General features: G+C 38.3%; 1 protein-coding gene across 1 annotated transcript in view; it reads left to right on the top strand.

Annotated features, from left to right (window-relative positions):
* Positions 1–4,381: 4,381 nt before the first annotated feature.
* LOC105926630 (alpha-1,6-mannosylglycoprotein 6-beta-N-acetylglucosaminyltransferase B) overlaps positions 4,382–21,672 on the top strand; it is a 28,862-nt gene continuing 11,571 nt past the window's right edge. The window contains exons 1-9 of the mRNA XM_036129677.1: positions 4,382–4,661; positions 4,796–4,851; positions 7,865–7,983; positions 11,979–12,105; positions 13,043–13,146; positions 15,325–15,416; positions 17,290–17,463; positions 17,571–17,741; positions 18,977–19,146. Of these exons, the coding sequence (XP_035985570.1) occupies positions 4,826–4,851; positions 7,865–7,983; positions 11,979–12,105; positions 13,043–13,146; positions 15,325–15,416; positions 17,290–17,463; positions 17,571–17,741; positions 18,977–19,146 (983 nt within the window). The 5' untranslated portion in view covers positions 4,382–4,661; positions 4,796–4,825. The remainder of the gene's footprint in view (positions 4,662–4,795; positions 4,852–7,864; positions 7,984–11,978; positions 12,106–13,042; positions 13,147–15,324; positions 15,417–17,289; positions 17,464–17,570; positions 17,742–18,976; positions 19,147–21,672) is intronic.

Below are 21,672 nucleotides of genomic sequence, written 5' to 3'. Positions count from 1 at the left end.
ATTCCCCATGCTTCTAATGAGTGATGCAGTGTGGAAAAGGACAGGAAGTACCCTTGCAAGGACGACAAACAAGCTCTTTGTTGGGAACTCAAAGCAGCGACCAAAACACAGCCGCCCAACACATGACAGTTGTTACTGATAATTAAATCAAACTGTGCCTCCCAGAACAACCCCTGGGATAAAATGTTGTTTGGTTCCCTCTGATGCTTCTCATAAACTCTTTTCAGAAACCCTAGTTTTTTTCTTCTTCTTAGGGATGGAAGGGCGAACAAATTTTAAAGTAAATTTACTTTTACTGTAACATAATTTTAAGCATGCCTGTAGAGATGTCTGTTTCGCCCTTTTCTAAGAGGATTTAGAGCGCAGGACAACTGTGCAAAGTTATAATTTAATGGTAATCACAACAAATAAATTTTGTATTTTATTTCAAAGTATTGGCCTTTTTTGTAATCTTGTTTGCTTTTTTAGTCAGTCCTATAATAAAAGGCACTTTAATGTTTTTTGTTGACATCCAGTACAAAGTATTGTCTATTATTGTAAAGTGGAAGATGAAGGATTTTTTTATTTTTTATTTTTACAAATAAAAATCAACTGCCTGTATCAAAACTTTGTAACAACTACAGGAACTAGTTTTTCCCCCACTCTCCTTAAGCCTTAAATACCAACAAAAAAAGCTAAACAAAGATTTCAGAATATACAGGTAATGTACCAGTAGGGTTTTATGTATTTATTGTTTTATCTTGATCTTATAATGTTAGACACTGTGTGATATGCAGTGGGAGGAAGTGTGAATGTTGCGTGATGTTTATGGATCTTACATTTATACAGCAGCCAGTGTTTGGGTTCAAGACACATTTCCTTTGAACAATGAAGTAAATCTTGATCTTAATAACTGCTGCAAATCTCTTTGGGTTTTGTCTCCACTGGTCTTTGGAAACATTTTTGCCCATTTTGGATTGCCCAACAGCTCAAGCTCAGTCGGTCTGGATAGAGAGAGCCTGTAAGCAGTAATTTTCCAGTGTTTGGAGGGCATGCACGAAAGAAAAAAAGGAACAGAGAGTTTGGTTTAAGCCACGGAGTAATGTGGTTTAAATCTGCAGAGAGTAGCAGATGGTGTAAAGCCAGAAAACCTGTAGGTCGCAGCTTAAAGAGCTTTATGTTTAGCCAATCTTCCAAATCCCACGGCATCGCTCTAACCCTGTCCAGTCCCACTTTACTCCCACTGACTCCACTTTTTCTCTGTCTGTCTATATACACTGCAAAAACAGAACTAAAAGTAAGTGAAATTTTCTTGAAATCATTGTATTTTTTCTTGATTAGAGCAGGTAGATAAGACTATTTGCCAATGGAATAAGATTTTTGCACTTAAAATAGGAACAATTTATCTCCATTGTCTTATTTCAAGTGCAGGATGTCTAATTATGTTATTTTAGAGATGAATTGTTCCTGTTTTAGGTGCAAAAATCTCATTCTATTGGCAAATAGTCTTATCTACCTGCTCAAATCAAGGAAAAATACGCTCATTTCAAGACATTTTTACTTATTTTTAGTTCCCTTTTTGCAGTGTATGCACACGTGTTTGGAGATAAAAGTTGCTTTCAGGGGTGTTAACAGTATTCACATCTATTGCTCAAGTAGAACTATAATTACTAGGGTCGAAAAATACTTCTGTAAAAGTAGAAGTATCAGCTAAAACCTTTTACTCAAGTGAAAGTATAAAAGTACCAGCTGCAAACTACTTAAAGTATTAAAACAAAAGCAATTTAAGTAAAAGAAAAAAAAATGCCACTAAGCTTAGACAAAAGCTTAGACCTCTCGCACCACAGGGTCCTATAATGCACTAAGCAATGCCCTTTACTTTAATGACCTTTTACTTGTTATTATTGGAATGTAAATTAATATCCAAGCATAACTACAGGAATTGATGAGGGCATCAGATGTAAGAAAACAAAACTGGACATGAAAATGAGTACATTACCTACCCTCTTATCACATCTACCCTTGTATGGTTGTGTGCATACAGTAGGCAGTGTTGTCAAAATGAATTAATGATTAATCAAAGTGGTTAATAAAAAAAAAGGAACTAATAATCCTAAAAATACAATGTTCTTTTACGTTTTGATCTTACGTTATTTGGGGGGTGTTTGGCAAACAACTTGGTGTAGAACTGCCTCCAACCACAATTAAAATTATCTGAATATTTTTTTATTATTTTTTTTGACAAGCCAGAACGAAAACATGCTCAAATAAAATAGAAAATAGTAAAACTTTTTTTAATCAAAATGTAAGGAATACAGAGTACAGATAATGGCATGAAAATGTAAGGAGTAGAAGTAAAAAATAGGCTAAAATCTCGAAATAAATAATATTGAATTAAATAAATAAATAAAAAATCTTCAAATAAATAAACAAATCTAATAAATGAATAAATCTTAAAGTAAATAAATAACAAAATAAGAAAAACATTTGGTTTTTCAAATATATACTTTGTTTTATTTCATTGGGATGTCCATTTATTTGATGGAATATTTGTTAATCATTTATTAATAGTATTATTTGTTTATTTATTTAGTTTTGAATAAATTTGCTCTCCATAGTCATCAGTCATTGTGATAGCCACGCAAGAGGCAGTCTCATGTGCTGATCTACTGCAGTGTTGGATATTTTTCAGGCAATAAACCCTTCGAAGTAAACCTGGAGTCCTGTCCAGATTTCAACGGTACAACAATTTCCCGTTTGAATTAAACTCACATGTTTCAAAAATAAGGAAAAGTCTGTTTATTAAATGCTTTAGAAAAATAAATCAGAATTTATTCCATGTCTTTTGCTCGACTCTGAATACCTTTTACAGTAAAACAGAGCGTTACCAAGCAGTTGAACTGTGTCAGTGTAGGGTTCTTCTGTTGTGCTTCTTCCTACTTGCTTTTTTTCTGCTTTATTTCCTGTATTTGAATCATGTAAAGCACTTTGCATTGTCTGTGTACTGAATTGTGCTATATAAATAAATTTGCCTTGCCTTGCCTTGTTATCAACTGTTTCATCTTAATTTTCATGTCAAATGTTTAATAGATCCCAAACTCCATGTAAAATCCACGTGCTTTGAGTCATGCCCAAAATTACAGCTTGTCTCATTCTTTGTATGAATATTGCCCTCATTGAGCTACATTTGGCATGTGACACGCATTAGAGGTTGTCATGGCAAGGCAGCTCAGTAAATATAAGATATTTTGAAGACGTGAAGAATTTGGACCTTCAAACCCAATTCAGCTGTTTAAATACCTCAGTGCTTTGTGCAGGTGCACCTCCTGAAATGCTTCAAGGGGTGGCCAGGTAGGGCTGCTGATAATTATGGGATGGCACGTCGAAATCCAAAGCCATGACAGAACTGTGGGTGTTTTATTCTGATGTTTCCATGTACAGTGTGTTGAAGACTCCAAACTTAAATGTAATTTATTTAGATTTATTCTGTGCCGTTTAGTTGTGAAAATGATGAACAGATTTTAAAAGTTGAACCACAAAAAAATCTAAAATCTAAACTATAACACATCTTTTGATTTACCCTTTGATGCAGAAAAATAAAATTCACTGTGACAATTGCCCCCTCAGATTTCCCCTAGTTTGTAATAAAGCCGTTCTATGAAGCCTTAATTAGAGAACATTGACAGCAAACAGTCATAAAGACCTAAAAATACGACTAGACAGGTCAGACACAGAGTTGTGGAGAACAAATCATCCCCACGGTGCAACAAGGTAGAGGCAGCATCATGCTGAGGAGGCGACGGATCGTGTTTAAATACAAGGCAGTCCTGGAAGAGAACCTTTTTGAGGCTGCTGAGCATCTTTGCAGGAATATATCGTTTGAATAAGACATCAAAATCAAAGGACTTATTAACTTTTCTTTTTGTTAAAGCCATCACAATCAGATCAGAACCTAAGAAACAAAATGACACCTTTCTATTTGTCTGAAGCACTTGTTGCTGTAGATTCCAGCGCTCCATTTTAATGAGGGCCCTGCCTGAGGATCAATTCAGAGCCAGAGCCTTTAGTCTCAGCATTGAGACTGAAAGACGCTGTCATCCACTGGCGTGGGCTCTATTGTGTCTGTGAAAGACCTAAATGCCACTCTGGGTATTGTTTCGATTGAAGGGGAGTAAGATAACCATGGAAACCATAGGATGCCCTCTCATAGGCTATGGGATGGAGAAAAGGCAGGGCCAGGGACAGAGGGACGCAGAGTAAAAAGATTTTAAAAAGGAGATTTCCAGTCTCAATTCTGATTCTGTTGCTCCCCCCCCCCTCACTTTTCGGTGTGTTTTTTTTTACCAGCAGGATCTCCAGTGGCTTGGGACAAAGAGCCATAGGAGGTGAGGATGTCTGTGTTTGCGTCTCTGTGTGTTTTGCCGTCTGCCTGCTGGCCTGGGTTTGCAGACAGAGTTGCTGAGACATTTCTGTCTCACGTCGACGCAGAAGAACGGGCTGGTGACAGCACTTTTGTTTGTGTTTGGCACCTCTGTCATTCAAATCAACATCCTGGAAAACAAACACGGAAAACTGCACGCTTAGAGTGGCTCTGATTACCGGTCCGGATATCCTTCGTCTGCAAACCTTCGTTGGGCAATCCATGGAAACAGTGACCAATCATGTGCAATATGGAAAAGAATGTAAAAGTCTGGAAATTAAATAGTATAAACCTAAGAGCCCTCCCGGCTGTGACCCTCTTGCCCCAGGCATGACAAAATAACCATTACTCAGCAAGATTAATTCAGTTTTCTTTCTCATCTTATTGCTTTGACAGTGAGACCCTGAATGCTGGAGACAGGACACGATGCGTGTTGCACTGCGGCCTCGTAGGTAAGCCTCAGCCTCATTGTTTCTCTTACTAACCACCAGCGGGATATATATCCAGCTTGCTTGATAGCTCAGTTGGTAGTGTGTCTGACTCCCATGCAGAAGAGCTATATATGTATGTATATATGCATACGTATATAAAGTGAGCATATGTATATATGTATATGGTGGGCTTATAACATCATCCAGTGTTGGTCCTTGGGCAAGACCATTAAGGCTAAGTGCCTACCTGATATATATATAATATAATAATAAAGAGAGAACCGTACCGGCTCAGACGTGGCCCGGTGGAACCAGGTCTGCGTCAGGTGTTGAGGAACCAGGACACTTTGATGACAAATGATGGGCTCCTGGAACACAAAGGCAATGGACTCAAGAAGACATTAAGGCACTATTGGAATGCTACTACTCCAAAAACCCTAGTCAATGGGCTTCCATGAAAAGACTGTGGGGAAACATGGATGCTTTGATACCCACATACTAGACTAACAACGAAACAGCTCATAACTCAGTGTTCTAATATCCACAAACGGCAGCTAGAGATTCAAGAGATAGTTTCACAACTAGAGTAAGGAGGGATAGGGGGAGCATGGCTGCACAGCAGCAGGCCTTGAGCACCACAGCAATAGAGGCCCAGATCTACCATACCAGGCCAGATCCCAGGTGTAGGCGATGCAAAGAGGCCCCAGAAACCATCCAGCATCTCACAGCAGGGTGTAAGATACTAGCAGGGTAGGAATCCATGGAATGCCATCAACAAGAGGCTGGTATAGTGGACAGAAACATCTGTTCAGAAAACCAACTGCAGACCGCCAGGTCAAAATTGGAGTCACCTCCCAAGGTGGTGGAGAACGACAGAGCTAAGATCCTGTGGGACTTCCAGGTTCAAACAGACACAATGGTAATGGACAACCAACCGGACATTGTGATCATTGATAAGCAGCAGAGGACGGCCGTTGTGATCGATGTGGCCGTCCCCAGTGATGGAAACATCAGGAAAAAAGAGAAACTGGAGAAATACCAAGAGGCTCAGGGAAGAACTAGAAAGAGCCCGGAAGGTGAAGACATCAGTGGTGGCCTGTGGTTATTGGAGAACTCGGGACAGTAACCCGACTCTGGAGATGTGGCTCCAACAAAAACCTGGAGAAACATCAGACATCTCAGTCCAGAAGAGCGCAATCTTAAGATGTTCTGCTTTTGGGTATGCAGAGTAGAGCAGAACTAGAAGATCTGAGTGGTTTGGAGGATTGATACAGCAATAACAGGTCTTTAATGTATTTTGGTGCTAAGCCGTTTGGTGATTTATAAACTAACAGAAGGATATTAAAGACTACCATGCAGTAATCAATGCGACTAAAGATAAACGCATGGATGAGTTTGTCTAGATCTCGTTGGGACATTAGTCCTTCAATCCTAGAAATGTTCTTCAGGTGATAGAAGGCTGACTGTGACAGTCTTTTTGTGTCCTTGAACGTTCAGGTCAGAGTCCATCACTACACCCAGATTTTAGGCCTGATCAGTGGTTTGCAGCTGTAATAACTGAAGCTGCTGCTGACTCTGGTCCGTTCCTCTTTAGGTCCAAAAATAATAACTTCAGTTTTGTTTCTGTTCAGCTGGAGAAGGTTTTGGCACATCCATGCATTGATTTGTTCTAAGCGTCCGCTCAGTGCATGGATGGTTCATATTCACCTGGTGACATCATAATGTAAAGCTGAGTATCATCTGCGTAGTTGGTGTAACTAATCTTGTTTCTTGTTATAACCTCAGCTAATAGGAACATATAGATATTGAATAGAAGGGGTCCCAGGACTGAACCTTGGGGTACCCCACATGTGACTTTTGTCCGCTCTGATGAGAAGTTACACATTGACACAAAGAAGTCCCTGTTCTTTAAGTAGGATTTTAACCATTTGAGTGCTGTACCAGAGTCCAACCCAGCTCTCCAGTTTTTTTATTAATATTTCACGATCAACAATGTCAAATGCTGCGCTGAGGTCCAACAGAACTAGTACTGTGGTTTTTCCACAGTCTGCATTTATGTGGATAAGAAAGCATCAAATATTCCACAAAGTCCTGTAATTTCTAAAGGAATGTTTAGAAGTGTTTGCTTCATGCCAGTCTCTGAAAAAAAAAAATCTAGTTACTTACTCTATTAAATTAGATTAAATTCAATCGATTTATGTTAACATTGAAACAGGTCCTATATTAACAAACTAACTTTAACTTGAATCCATGTTGGGATTATTATCTAAATGATTCAATGCAGAAAAAACACCTTGATCAATGTTTTATTTATTGAATTTTTTACCCAGCTCTACTTTCAAACCATTCTAATAATCCACTGGAGATAGATTTTTGTTGCCTTATTTTCCTCTATGACTTATTTGCTCTCCCACCTGAGCTGTGGGTCTCTGCAGCTCTTTTCCCTCTGCTTCACAATTCTGCACTGCTTTGTGTGTGCATGACTTATACTTAGACAAACTTTATTGTCATTTTGTACGCACAGTGCATACGAAACGAAACTTTGATGCATACAGCTTACGACAATGTAATGAGATTGCAATTGAAATAAAAACAACATTACAATATAAAGTGCAGCAGTGATAAGAATGTAACAGTGCAGGAGAAAAACAGTTTTTAAAAAAGCGTGCAGAAGAACGTTCCACCATGTTTATAGTGCCAAAACAATGGTGCAAAAAAGGCATTAATTTGAAAAGTTCAATGTTGGCAGTTCAAAATAAAGGTCACCAACGTTGGCAGTGCAAATTAATGATGCAAAAAGGTCATAAAGTTCAGTTCTGTGTGATGCAGAGTCCAGTTTAGAGTTCAACAGTTCAACAGTCTGAGGGCAAGGGGGGACAAGCTGTTGCAGAGCCTGGTGGACCTGCAGCGGTTTTGCAACAGAACCGCTGACTGTGACAAAATGTCCAAAGTGTTGTCAATATTTTTGCAATGTAAGACATAGTGTTCAAAATGACCTTAGTTAAGAGGTTTTGCTTGGTGTTCTGCCCTCCAGTGGCTGCTTGGTGCTCTGTCTGTGCCTGTCTGTGGTCACCCTGCTGCTGCAGAGCCTCTGGGTGCCGCTTGAGATGACCAGGAGTGAAGCTGCTGCTGGGAAATCACCTGACAAACGAAGTAATACACACACACACACACACACACGCTTGCAGTTCAGACTTTTTAAATATACAATATGAAATGTTTGATGTATTTTTAAACGGAAAGGAATCAAACCATGCAAACACGTGAAAAGGGGGGGGACAGAAACGTGGAGTGTTTAAGGATTAAAATCGCTTCTCCAAAGTGTGAGATGAAGATTTGTACACAGTCCGCGGTGGGTCCTTCTGCTCATTTATCCTCCTCTGCCTGACATTGTGGGTTTGTGGGCGACTTTAAGCCAAACTGCTTTTGTCTGCCTAAACTGTTTCTCCAAAGCATTCATGGGCCGAGGAAACACTTGTTTGATGAAGAGTCCTCTTTTTCAAAGAGAGAAGTCAGTTTTTGGTGTCATGAGTAAATCAATGATCATATTGAGGTTCTTGCCACTTCAGGAAGAGTCGAGTCGGGGTTTGATTTAATCATTTGCTCATTTTCTACCTTACCCAATAACTGAAATGTAATCATGTTACTGTGGAAATTAACTTATTTTATTAAAAATAAAGACGCTGTGTATTTTTAGGGAGCTGATTTGTGTACAAAATACTTCTCCATGAATAGGTAAGAACTATTTTTGGAGACGTTTAACAAAGATGGACCTAACACTCACCAAACAATTGTGTGAGAGACTGAAACATGGTGGCCACTAATGACTCACAATGTCATCCCAGGAAATGATATTTGATCCAAACTTTCCAGTCATATTCAAAAGAAAATTGTTTTTAAGAGACAGCGGGACCCACTGCTGCACCTCGGCCACAACAGCTTTGGGCTTTCAGCGACCCACCGCAACTTGTGTACAAAGACCCTGTGAGAAATAGGATTGTTGGAAAGTTCAGGGCCCCACATGGGGAAAAAGTGCTGGAGAATGCGCGTTGATGATAAATGAGCTCCAGTTTATCACCAAACGCTCAGTTTTTATTCTCTCTCTGAGAAATTATGAGCAAATTTCTAACTTTATTTTGATCTTGAAATCAATATTTTTGAAATATTTCTTTCTTTGAAAAACTTTTCAGCAGGTCGAAATTCTCGGCATGACTTTAACTGATTTATGGCGTCAATAATTGTGCTTCATTTTTATTTTAAAGATATTAATGAACGTTTAAAGCTAGAGCTCATCAAAGCTGTGACTTTTAATTATTTTGGTATAAATGAACATTTTTGTTCATTTATACTGTAAGATGCTACAGCTACCCCATGGTCTTGGTGGCTTATCACTCCCCAATTTCCTATATTATTACTGGGCGGCTAATATTAGAGCCTTACTGTACTGGTTGAGAGAGGACAACCCTGCTCCCACTTGGGTGACTTTAGAGAGGAATTCAGTTACGGCTAGTTCTCTCTCTGCTTTACTCTGCTCCCGGTTACCGTTTGATCAACCAATCTCAACGTATACTTCTAATCCGGTTATAACTCACACAATAAAAATCTGGAATCAGTGCAGGAGGATGTTTAAAAGTACGGAATTATTAATATCTGCTCCAGTATCAAATAATCACATGTTTGCTCCTTCACTAATGGATTCTGTTTTTTATGCCTGGAGTTTAAAGGGAATAACTTCTCTAAACGATCTTTATATAGACAATAAGTTTGCCTCATTCGAACAGCTCACACAGAAATTTGATATTCACAAGTCACAGTTTTTCAGGTATTTACAATTGAGACATTTTGTAATGTCAAATTCTGGATGTTTTCCTCTACATCCACCAACTTCCCTTGTTGATGAGGTTTTGATGTGCAAGTCTGTAACAAGACGCTCTATGAGTAAAGTCTATTCCCTGCTCAATTCATTTAATGATACCAATTTAGATTCCTTGAGGGTCAAGTGGGAGATGGACTTGGAGGAGTCCATATCAGATACAGTTTGGCAAAAAATTATTCAAAATATCTATTCGTCCTCAATATGTCTGAAACATGTTATAGTTCAATTCAAGGTAGTACATCGTTTACACTGGTCTAAGGATAGATTGTGTAAATTCAAAAGGGACTTGGATCCGACGTGTGATCGTTGTAAACAATCTCCAGCCACACTGTTACACACATTCTGGTCTTGTCCAAAGTTACACAGATATTGGCAAGACATCTTCGACACTTTTTCAGGAATATTTGGACAAACTGTTTGTCCATCACCACTCATCTCTCTCTTTGGGGTGGCTCCAGCAGAGACCTCTTTCAGCAAACATCAGAGGACTGTGTTAGCTTTCTGCTCTCTACTGGCTAGAAGACTTATTCTTCTTCGATGGAAGGATCCACATCCTCCAAGATATGGACATTGGTTAAGAGAAGTTATGTCTTACATTCATTTAGAGAAGATCAGATATACTGTTAGGGGATCTGTAAATAAATTCTTTGACGTCTGGCAGCCATTTATATCCTATGTCGGGAATATTTCGGCAGATAACTTTGTGTAAAGGTCAAATATTGGTTTTGTGTTGCAAACCTGTGCTTTGTATCGGCTGATGTATGAATAAAAGGTGTATTCTTGATGGGGTAGTAGACCCGGTATAGGAGGGGAGGGTGGGGAGGGATTTTTGTTGTATATTTCGTCGGGTTTTTTTTTTTTTTTTTTTTTTTGTGTATGTGTGTGTGTGTGGTGTATGTAAAGAAAAAGAAGAAAAAATAATAAAAAGACCTTGATCAAAAAAAAAAAAAATGAACATTTTTGCGGCATAAATGCTGCACAATTGATTCACAGCAGTTTTCTATGATTTGGTTTGTGTAGGGAAGCTGGTTGAACTTTATTGACCTCTGGAAACTAACAATTTTATAATGAAAGTGGCACAAATGAAAACTAAACACAGCCATAGGTTTCAGATGGGGGCCATAATAGGGGCCAGGGCTCATGTAGAACAGGCCCTGGCCCTTATTATGACCTCTCTACTGAAATAATTAATCATTTCAAGTATTCAGTTGTTGGGAGCAATGCAAATGCATTCCAATTTTATGTTTATAAATAATACAGTTTTTAAATAAATCGCCCACCTCTTAGTGATTATGCATTACTTTGTGATTCTCTATCACATATAACCCCAGTAAAACAATTTAACATCTAGTGCATTTTAATATGATTTTATTTCAATGTTTAATACTAACATTAATTTAATAAGATACAATATAAAGTAACCAAATGAGTTTTGACTATCAAAGTCATACCCCTTTTTTGCAGTAAAAAAGAAGGCAACGCAAATTTATTAGTATAGCAAATTTCAGTAAAAAGACGATGCAAAGTGCTTTACATGATTAAAATATTAGAAAATAAAACAGAATAAAAGCAAGCTGGAATAAAATGTAGAAACAAAATAGAACATGGAAAATAGAAACTAAAAGCTAATATTAAAAACTGTTGTTCTACAAACTTGAACTAATGTTTCAGTAAAACAGTTTAACTAGAACAGTCGAAGGCAATCCTAAACAAATGTGTTTTTTAATCTTGAACCAACATTTTTTTAGTTAATCTATATTTAAGAGCAGGGATGCTCAACATATCTGCAATAACATCGGCATCAGCTGATGTTAGTCTTTTTTTAACATTAACATTAACATTTTTAATTATTTTTTTTTTATTTGGGGTATCAATCCAATAAGTAAATTAAGTTGCCCTTTATGTTTCCGGAGGAGGGTTGGTTGGGTGGTATTAGTTTGGTCATGTGACGGTGATAGTGATGCAGCGCTGTATGGAGGGGGGTAACTGAAGCAGGGAAGTGTAACGGTATGGAAATAAATATATAATATAGATCATATTGGTTAATATTGTTATAACAAATTGTGTTAGTATGTGTCTGAATAGCTGCTTCCTGAAGCCAAACAATGATGGGAAATTAAAACACAGGTAGAAGTGACGCATCTCTTCGTTTTAAAAAACCTCCGTACCCTGATGCTTTATGTTTTCCTGCTTCAGAGTAGCAGAATGGAAACGTTCTGAGGAATGTGAAATGCTCAAAGGGATAACAGTCGGTGTCCTCTTCGTCTTCCAGGTGAGGGTCTTGGGCTCCACAGGCTGGCTGTTGGATTGGAGGCCTTGAACACTCAGGTGCAGAGACTGAGCAGTAAAAGGGAAAAGAGCCAACTGAACAGGAACGATCTCAGTTCACTGCTGCAGAGGTAGAGGAGAACATGTTAAGATGATGCAATGGTTAAGTTCAATTCAATTAAATTTTATTTATATAGCCCCAATTCATTAAACATGTCATCTCAAGGCATTTTACAAAGTCAAATTCAATCAGATTATACAGATTAGGTAAAAAAAGAATTCCTATCTAAGGAATGATTCAGTTTGGGTCCCGGTAAAACACATGGAACAAATATATTATATTTAATCCTGTGCAGCACTAGTTTCTTGGGGCTTCATTAGGCTCCATTTTCTAATTCAATTATGTATTTATTGTATTTTATGAACTTGGTTAACCCTGATGCATAATTAAGTAGCGTGCATGGAAGCCATTTGCTGCCCAGGATCCTGTAGTTGTTGATTCTGTCTTTACATTTTCTGCAGTCAAGTTGGTTTTGATTCAGGTTGTGCTTCTTCATTGATTACTTTTATTTCTCTACTGGGAAAAAAAATATCTACGCTAATTTCAAATCCACATAAAGATGTTAAAAAGTGCAGCTGATTAGCTGAAAAGAAAGATTGTTATGAAATCACTGCAACATCGTACCATTCTCCAGAAGAGCAACTTCTTCTTCAATCCAATGGTCTGTGTGTTTTGCAGCATCATGGAACAACAATCTTTGAGGCTAAAGCTGAAGAGAGACACTCAAAGATCAGATAAGAAAAACATGTATAGAAAACACCTGAATCTAGACTCCATTAAGAGCTCAAAAACTATCCAAAAACACTGGGAATCAGTCAGGATTTGATGGGATGAAATCCAGTAAATATAATTAATGAGTCCCTATTGTAAATGTTGATATAGTTGCTAATATGAACCTTAAAAATTGTCTGTTGCAATCATTTTTCAGCGAACAAACTTGTAAAAACAAACATGTGTGCCACTTCTATGACTATAACTGTAGGTCTGGGCTTCTGTCTGTCTTCCAGCTTCAGACGAGAGCAGCAGGGATTGGCCCACCTGGTCGAGACGGAGCTGCAGAAAGTTTCACAGCGACTTGATCAGCTCTCCCTTCATCATCATCATCATCATCATCATCAGGCTTCCACATCCCCTCCACTCACTGACCTCAGACCGTATCACAATAAAAGCAGCGAAGGTGTGAGTTTATTTAGGGCCCTTTGAATTTGAGTGGTACTCAGGTTTAATTGGCGTTTACTTCAGCTGTGGATGATACTTCTCATGTGGATAAATGGTCAGAAGAGCTGTTGAAGCGAGCATTTATTTAATCATAAATCTTTTTCAGAGGTAAAATGTAGAAAACCTGAATTAATTTAATGCTGCATTTTAGTGTAGACACGGCAGTTTTATGTTGCTGACATTCGGGTATTTAAAAGTAATTGAAATAATATTTGACGTTTCCTTTCTTCTTTCATACATAGCAACTAAATCCCAAAATATAGGAACAAATGCCTAAAGTATTCATACCCCTTGACATGCCACAAACACTGACTGTACGTTTCAATATGTTTATGTCACAAATCAATGCAAAGCAGGGCATAATTGTAGGATAGAGGGACATTTTTTACATTTTTACAAACAAAAATCGGAAACGCGATGCAACAAATTTATATTCAGCCAATTTCTCCCACTTATCCTGCCAATAAATGAAACTAACTTCAGACATCACTTAGGGAATAGTCTATGTGTGATTCAGTCTCAGTATAACTGCAGCTGTTCCCTAAACGCCTCAGATGATCCTTTAGAGAACATTAGAAAACATTTGCCATCGTAAAGACAGAGGGGAAAGAAGTAAAAAAAAGTTCAAGGGGTGTGAATACTTTTGTCACCCATAAAACTTTGGAACAATGTAAAAAAAAAATCCAGATAAGAGTTGATGGGTTTAAAGGAGACAGAAATGTCGGGGCATTTAGAGACATATTAGTGCAAGTTTCTGCTCTATTCGGGGAACTTCTGCTTCGGAAAGCAACTGAATGTTTGCTGTAGTCACATTGTTATTTTAAACTGTGTCACCTGAGCTGCAAGTAAGTCGTATTTTCTTGTCGGGTTCATGAAACGGCTGCTTGTAAAGTTCTCTCCTGCCGCCCGGAGCGAGGGGTCTGACTCCCCAACTCAGCCAAACACGGTTCATGGCGTCAGGACATAATGACTACACAGTGAAACCACCAGGCTGTGTTGATAAAGGGGACGCATGAGGAGTTAAAGGCCGCTGGGCACAGGCGGCTGTTATAAGACGGCGTCCTTAAATAGAAGTTTAACAGGTCCCACAGTACCATGAGGTGTCAGGTGAGACGTGGGGGCGCTCACACTTGTTGGCACCCCAGGTGTGTATGTGGGTGGTGGGGATGAGCAGGCGGCCACTGTAAAATAAAAAAAACACATGCCATCACAAGCCTTCATATGTGCCTATTGGTGCATGCAGTGCAGATTGTACACACATGCCACCCGCATCCTGCAGGCCCCTCACCCTCATTACCTCACACCCATAAAACACAGCTGGATTACCCAGGAGTCCTTTCACCGGCTCGTCTACTCGTACTTTTGTTTTTGAAATAAGGAAACATGTCCTAGTTCTGGACCTGCGCACCTCTGCTCTGCACTGCAAGAACAGAACTAGAAATAAGTACAATATTCTTTAAAATTAGCGTATTTGTCCATGATTTGAGCAGGTAAATAAGATGATTTGCCAATGGAATAAGATTTTTGCACTTAGAATAGGAACAATTCATCTCCATCATCTTATTTCAAGTGCAGGATGTCTAATTATCTTATTTTAGGGGTTAAAATACTCATTCCATTGGCAGATAATCTTATTTACCTGCTCAAATGAAGGATACATACACTAACTTTAAGAACATTTTACTTATTTTTAGATCCGTTTTTGCAGTGTGCCTCTACAAGTTTTCTTATCGTTTTATTCCCCCCCCCCCCTGCCCGCCCCTCTATACAGTCAAGCTTGTGTGTGTTTTGGCTGCAGCTGCCGGTATAAATGGGGATGTTTGGTGAGAAGCAGGTGGGTCAGGTGTGTGTGTGTGCGTGTGTCTACTCATTCCAGTTGACTGACGTTGGCTGCAGATGGCGGGAGGCTTACGGGAAGCGGCCTATGAGAACACAGCGCCTGCGCTCCGGTGCCAGTCACAGACATGGCAGCGCTACAGCAGCACGGCTGCTGTTCTCCCAGCACTTTTCATTCAAGACGTTGGATGTCAGGGTTGCTGTCCAGTGCTCAAGTAATTGCACACAGCGTGACTTTTTTGTTCCCGTCTTCCCCCCGCAGGACTTAACGAGGAGTGTGAGGTTCCATCAGATCCAGCTTACCCAGTGTGTGCAGAGAAGGTGGAGGTGAGAAGGTGTAAATGTACAACATGTGGCGGCATAAACGTCAAGGCTCTGCGTGGCGTGGTTGTAGTTAAGGTGTGCAGTCTTAAGGTTTTATATATTTGTAGTGCGTGAGTCAATTTAAGCTTCATATAAAATCATAATTCAGGTGTTCAGACAACCACGATGAGACATTCAAGGTACATTGAAAGTATTCGTTCCCCTGGATATTTTTCACATTTTGTCCCATAAGGACCACAAAGTTTAATGCATTTTATTGGGACATGAGCATAAACATGAACTGGAAGGAGAACAACAAATGGTTTTCAATACTTTTTGCAGTAGGAAACCTGGAAAGTATGGCATGCATTTGCATTTAGCCACCCCGAGTCATTACTTTAAAAAATAGTGACTGAGCAGGGGTGTCCAAAGTGTGGCCCGGGGGCCATTTGCGGCCCTTGGACTGATTCTGTGCGGCCCCCTAAAAGCAATTCAAGATTGTTTTGGCCCACCAGCACAAGTGGTTTGATGCAGATAGAGATTTTTTTTCTCCTTTTAAATTGGGCCAAATTATCACTGACAAGTTAAAATCTCACAATTGAAAATGTCACATACAACATAAAGTGTATGTATTTTAATAACTACATGTTTTTACATTTTATTTATTGAATACTAAATAAGATCACATCTATATAATGGCTTTACTCAAAAGGAGGTGCATCAAAATCTGCACTGACTTATTATTTATCAAAATTGACTAAATATAGGAAGCGTTTTCAAAAACTGACCCAAAAGAATTGACAAACTGTCTGACCATCTTTTAATGAGGCAAACGTGCAAAACCCTTTTTAAGTTTTGGGTCTACAATGATTTACACATTCCCATTCTACAGAAAATCGGACTTCTTTGTTTAATTAAAATATTCTAGGCCCATATTTTGGTCACAAACACCATATTTAGGTCAAAAACACTTTAAAACACAATATACTGTTCGGGTAATTTTAGTTGGTTTTTAATGTGCGTTTTTGGCCCTCCAGTACTTTTATCTTAACAATTTTGGCCCCCATGCTAAAAAGTTTGGACACCCTCGCTCTAGAACCACATTCACTGGGTTGTGTGTGTGTGTGTGTGTGTATATATATATATATATATATATATATATATATATATATATATATATATATATATATATATATATATATATATATATATATATATATATATATATATATATATATATACCCTTGACCTGATTTGGAAGTTGAAAACAAGATTTGTGTAAGTTTTTGAAAAACGCTTTGTGTATTTAGCCAATTTTAATATAATAATTCAGTGCAGATTTTGGTGCACCATAGTCAGCAATTGAGTAAAAGCCATTGGGTAGATGTGATCTTATTTACTATTCAAGTAAACAGAATGTAAAAAATGTGGCTATTAAAATACATACACTTTATGTTGTACGTGGCATTTTCAATTGTGAGATTTTAACTTTTCTGTGATAATTTGGCCCAATTTAAAAGGGGGAAAAAAAAATAAAATAAAAAATAAATATATATATATATATATATATATATATATATATATATATATATATATATATATATATATATATATATATATATATATATATATATATATATATATATAAACGTGATGCGTCTTCCATACATGGGTTGACAACTGTTTACGGGACGGCTTGTGACTTTCATTTGTTGATTGCTAGGCTAACGGTTGCCCTGTCTCAGCGGATTCTCCCACCTGAGCTGTGGACCTCTGCAGCTCCTCCATAGTTAGGCAGCCTTAATACAAATGATATTTTTTACATTTTTGTGTGTGAAACAGTTTGAAAGCTATTTATCTTGCTGTTAATAGTGCATTATTAATGTGTCCATTGCAGTTCCTGAGGGCACGGTGGCAATCAGACCCATGTTATGCATTTTATGGGGTGGACGGCTCCACCTGCTCCATCTTGGTGTATCTCAGTCAGATAGAAGACTTTTGTCCAGCCGGACCCGGAATGAACCACACAGCGGTGCCGTGGCATCACAAAACTGCTTCTTACACTGAGAAGGTATTTTCTTTACCATCATGGCTACGCTGAACGACTCGATTCAGTTCACAGATTCATAAAAAAAACATGAAGGTTTTCTAGTGTCTTCATGGCTCAGTGATTTTCAGGCTTTTATACGGGGGACTCTGAGCCCGCTGTACGAGGTGATCAGCAGCAGCAGCAGCAGCGCTGCAGTAAAGTTCATCCGGTCCAGAGTGGAGAGGATGTCAGAACGTTGGATTTGGGCCGGGAGACGAATGAAGACGAGCAGGAACCACACTGCCACACCTCAGATGAAGGTAAAAACCCAGATACACATGGGTACTACAGAGCACCCTCTCTATCTATTGGCATCCCTAGTAAAATATGTGAAAAGATTGAAAGAAAAATCTATTATCACAGTTTATGTTCCCTTCCTTTATTTAACCAGATTAAATCAACATTGTGATCTAGATTAGCGCACATCAAAATAATTACAACCAAATTTAAAAAGACAATGAGACCATTAAGAGAAATCATAAAAATTAAAAAAAAAAGCAAAAAGAAAAACAAATTTAAGAGCATTATTGGCGCCGATTAATAGATTCACGTTGCTTATTCTTAAAAATAATCTCACACGAAAAACACCTTTTATTGGAGCCTATTTATAAAATAAAATAAATGTAACTGAATTATTTTATCATTTATTCTTTTCCTTTTTAAAATGAAAAAGCGTCTCTGCAATTTTAATCACCAATTCTCTTAGACACTGAGCAAAACAGGAAAGACAAGAGGACATGCAATCCGTTTGCGACCCTTTTTGTTACGTTTCATCTTTAAAGCTGCATTGTAGCTCCTTTGCCCTTTAAAGTGTCCTAAACTGAGCATTATAGTCTGCATTAGTTCTATTTTATTCAGCTCACAAAAACGTGTTGTCTATAGGTGTGTGCCAAACTATTCACTAGTAGGGCTGGATGATAATTCAATAACAATATATATGGATGATAGAAGAAAAAGGGTCAATAAAAAGTTCAATAGAATAACAGATTTCCTTCCTTTTGCCTTCTAGCCTATCATGTAGGTTAATATTACATCATTACATCCTCCCAACCAATCACAACGCAGACCCAGGAACCAAGCCCCGCCCCTTCAAAGAGTTCAGAGAGCACGCCTTCTTTTTTTATTTTTTTATACTTGTAGTTTTAGGGTTAATATTAGAATTCAGAAAGGGCTGAGTTTGAATTCAGTGTTTGTGTGTTCTGTATCAAAAATTTGCCGCTAAACAGCATAAAATAGTCAGGGCTGCATTAAAAATATATTTTTTGAATTTGTTGATAATTATCGATATCGATCAATATGATTTCTATTTTATCAATATTTTTTTTTCTAAATCGTCCAGCCCTATCTACTACTGACCTTATGTGTTTTTAGGGTGCCACAGAAACACCTTGTATTCAATAATACAGACCTTCTACAAACAGAACGGCCTTAAAACACTCTAGGAGGAACCGTAACAGTACAAAGTGGCCTTAAAAGTTACCTTCCCGTTCTGTAGGTGCTGCTTTATCTCGGTGCCCTGGCCGGCAGCGTTGGTCACCGTTTTGAAGCGATGGTGGACAAAGGAGGTCCTCTTGGAGAACTGGTCCAGTGGGCCGACCTCAGCGCCTGCCTGACCGTCTTGGGACACAACCTGACCATCAGCACCTCGCAGCGTCAACTGCACAGGTCATACCTCCGCCATCTACCAGACGTTGGACGTTTTCTCAGTTAGGATTAGCTAAAACTGTAACGTGTGTAGTCAGATTAACCCGATATTCCGACCGGACACAGAGTTACGATGCTTTCTTAAAGGCTTACTGAGGAATGAATGGATACTGGTAGCTTCTTCTTCTTCTTCTTCTTTTTGTTTTATGGCGGTTGGCAAACAACTTTCAGGTGCATTACCGCCACCTTCTGGACTGGAGTATGAACCAGATGTCTAATCCCTATAATCTCCCTATTAGACCTGTTTTCCTAAGAAACCTAAACACAGATTTAAAAACCACATCTCCAGAAGATTTTTGTAGCAGATCTCTAATATTTAATTTAACTTTATTCCTATTTAACTCTTCTACTAATTCCTCTCTTTCTAGATTATATTTATTACATTCCATAAAAATATGTATAACTGTTTCCAACTTTCCACAAAAATTACATAACCCCGTACTATGTTTATTTATTATTTTCAAAGTACTATTTAACCCTACATGTCCAAATCTTAATCTAGATATAATATCTTCCTCTTGTTTATTCCTAGGATACTGGTAGCTGATGAGACCAGCAGGTTTAGGCCGAAGACCAGAAAGAGAAGCTGCCGTAGTGAACCGAGGCAGGAATAAGTTGGCTCAGGCAGGTATACGTAGGCAGGAGAACAGGAGAGCAGCGTTGACTCTAATTAAGTGCAGCAGGTGGAGCTGGTCAGGTGGCAGGGAGACGGCAGAGCTGATTGGATAATGACTAGAGGCTGAGAGATGAAGGGCACGGTGTAAAATAGTCAGTCCAGAAAATCCAAAACAAAACAAAAACCCAAGAATCGTGAAAAAAACTCCATCTTTTTCAGCTCAGGATGATAAATTCCAAAAAAAGTAAAAAACAAAGCAACTGGACTTGTTTTCCGTAGTTTTTTTTATTTTTATTTTTTTTAATTTCAGTTTCTTTGAGCAAAAATACAAGTAAGATTTACATTGAAATGTTAAGACATTTTAGTAGTGCTCAAAAGGAGTAGGTAGAAGTTCTGAGAACTTATAAGAACCTACCCCCAATTACAATATTAATGTCATGTAACATATGCAGTCTTTTGATAAATGGCATTACAAACCAAAGCACACTTACATACGGTGTCTTATTTTAAAGCAATTGTACAGAAGAAGATATCTAGCAGTACTTATTGAAAATGTTACAAATTATCACATTTAAATGTTTGGGTTACATGCATATTTTTTAAAGATGACATATTTATACCTGCTTTTAAATTGTCTTAGCGTGGTACTCCTTTTTATTTCTATATCTAAGCCATTCCACAACACAACTCCTGCTTGGCTGAGCCCCAGACTTTTAAGTGTGGTGAAGAGTAGTTGAAGACGTTTCGCTTCCTCTCCAGGAAGCTTTCTCAATTCAAAAAGTCTGGAGTAATGTGGAGTAACAAGCTTTATACAATTGCCAAACAAAGGCCTTGTAATGGCTTAGATAACATGCAGATTCAACAGAAACAGGTCCACCCCTCAGTAATGGGCGGTCGTTAAAGCCATTAAGCCAGCAGATTGAACCGAAACTGGTCCACTCCTCAGTAACAAGGAGTCGTTAGGGTTGTTATTGGCTTGGCTTAAAGGAACAATGTTTTGATCTCTCGTGATCTCATTTGTTAGGCAGTAGTATAAAGCTTGTTACTCCACATTACTCCAGACTTTTTGAATTGAGAAAGCTTCCTGGAGAGGAAGCGAAACATCTTCAACTACGGAAAACAAGTCCAGTTGCTTTGTTTTTTTTACTTTTTTTGGAATGACCATGACCTGGATGACTGAGAATCTTCACCAGTAGGATGATAAAAACACAAGCAGGGATCAAACCGTCTCCATGTGTGGTGGTGAATGAACACGGCTCGTCTGCAGGGATGCTTCCACTATTCTACCCTGAATCTTCATCGTCTGCAGCCTAAATACTCTGAACCCCCAATTGTCCCTGTGCAGTTTATCAGAGAGCTGTGGTACTTTTTATATGATTTAGGTCCCTAAAGCTGATAATCACATGAAAGCCAAAAATGGCAAACTTAAAGTGCGACAAAACTTTGATTATTATAATTATTTATTTTATTAAAATTAATTTTTTGCCTGGTCAACAATAACCTAAGCACACGATGTGTTAATGGTGTAGGTTAGTCTGATTTCTGCAGAAACGGGACCTTTAAATACCCGTAGAGGCATAATAGGGGTCTCACATGTTCGCCTGTTTAATAAAAAAAATAAAAAATAAGCGGCATACAATGTCCTACATTTTTTGGCTAGATTATCTTTGTCCAGAATATTTGTGTGTTATTTCAGCAATAAGGACAGGATATGTCTCACCCTTGCTTTATTTAGTCAGATTTTAATAAAGTGGCCGAGTCTGTTTTTCAGTAAAACATCATGACCGATAGTGCTGCAGCCTGCATTAAAAGGATATACATGTTTTATGAAGTCGTGATTTTCTGGTCTTGCATGCATGCATTCACCTCTG

The sequence above is a fragment of the Fundulus heteroclitus genome, unplaced genomic scaffold, assembly GCF_011125445.2.
Source record: "Fundulus heteroclitus isolate FHET01 unplaced genomic scaffold, MU-UCD_Fhet_4.1 scaffold_2.2, whole genome shotgun sequence".
In the NCBI taxonomy this organism is placed as follows: Eukaryota; Metazoa; Chordata; class Actinopteri; order Cyprinodontiformes; family Fundulidae; genus Fundulus; species Fundulus heteroclitus.
The sequence above is the reverse complement of the archived record's forward strand: the minus strand, read 5'-3'. Positions and strand labels throughout refer to the sequence as shown.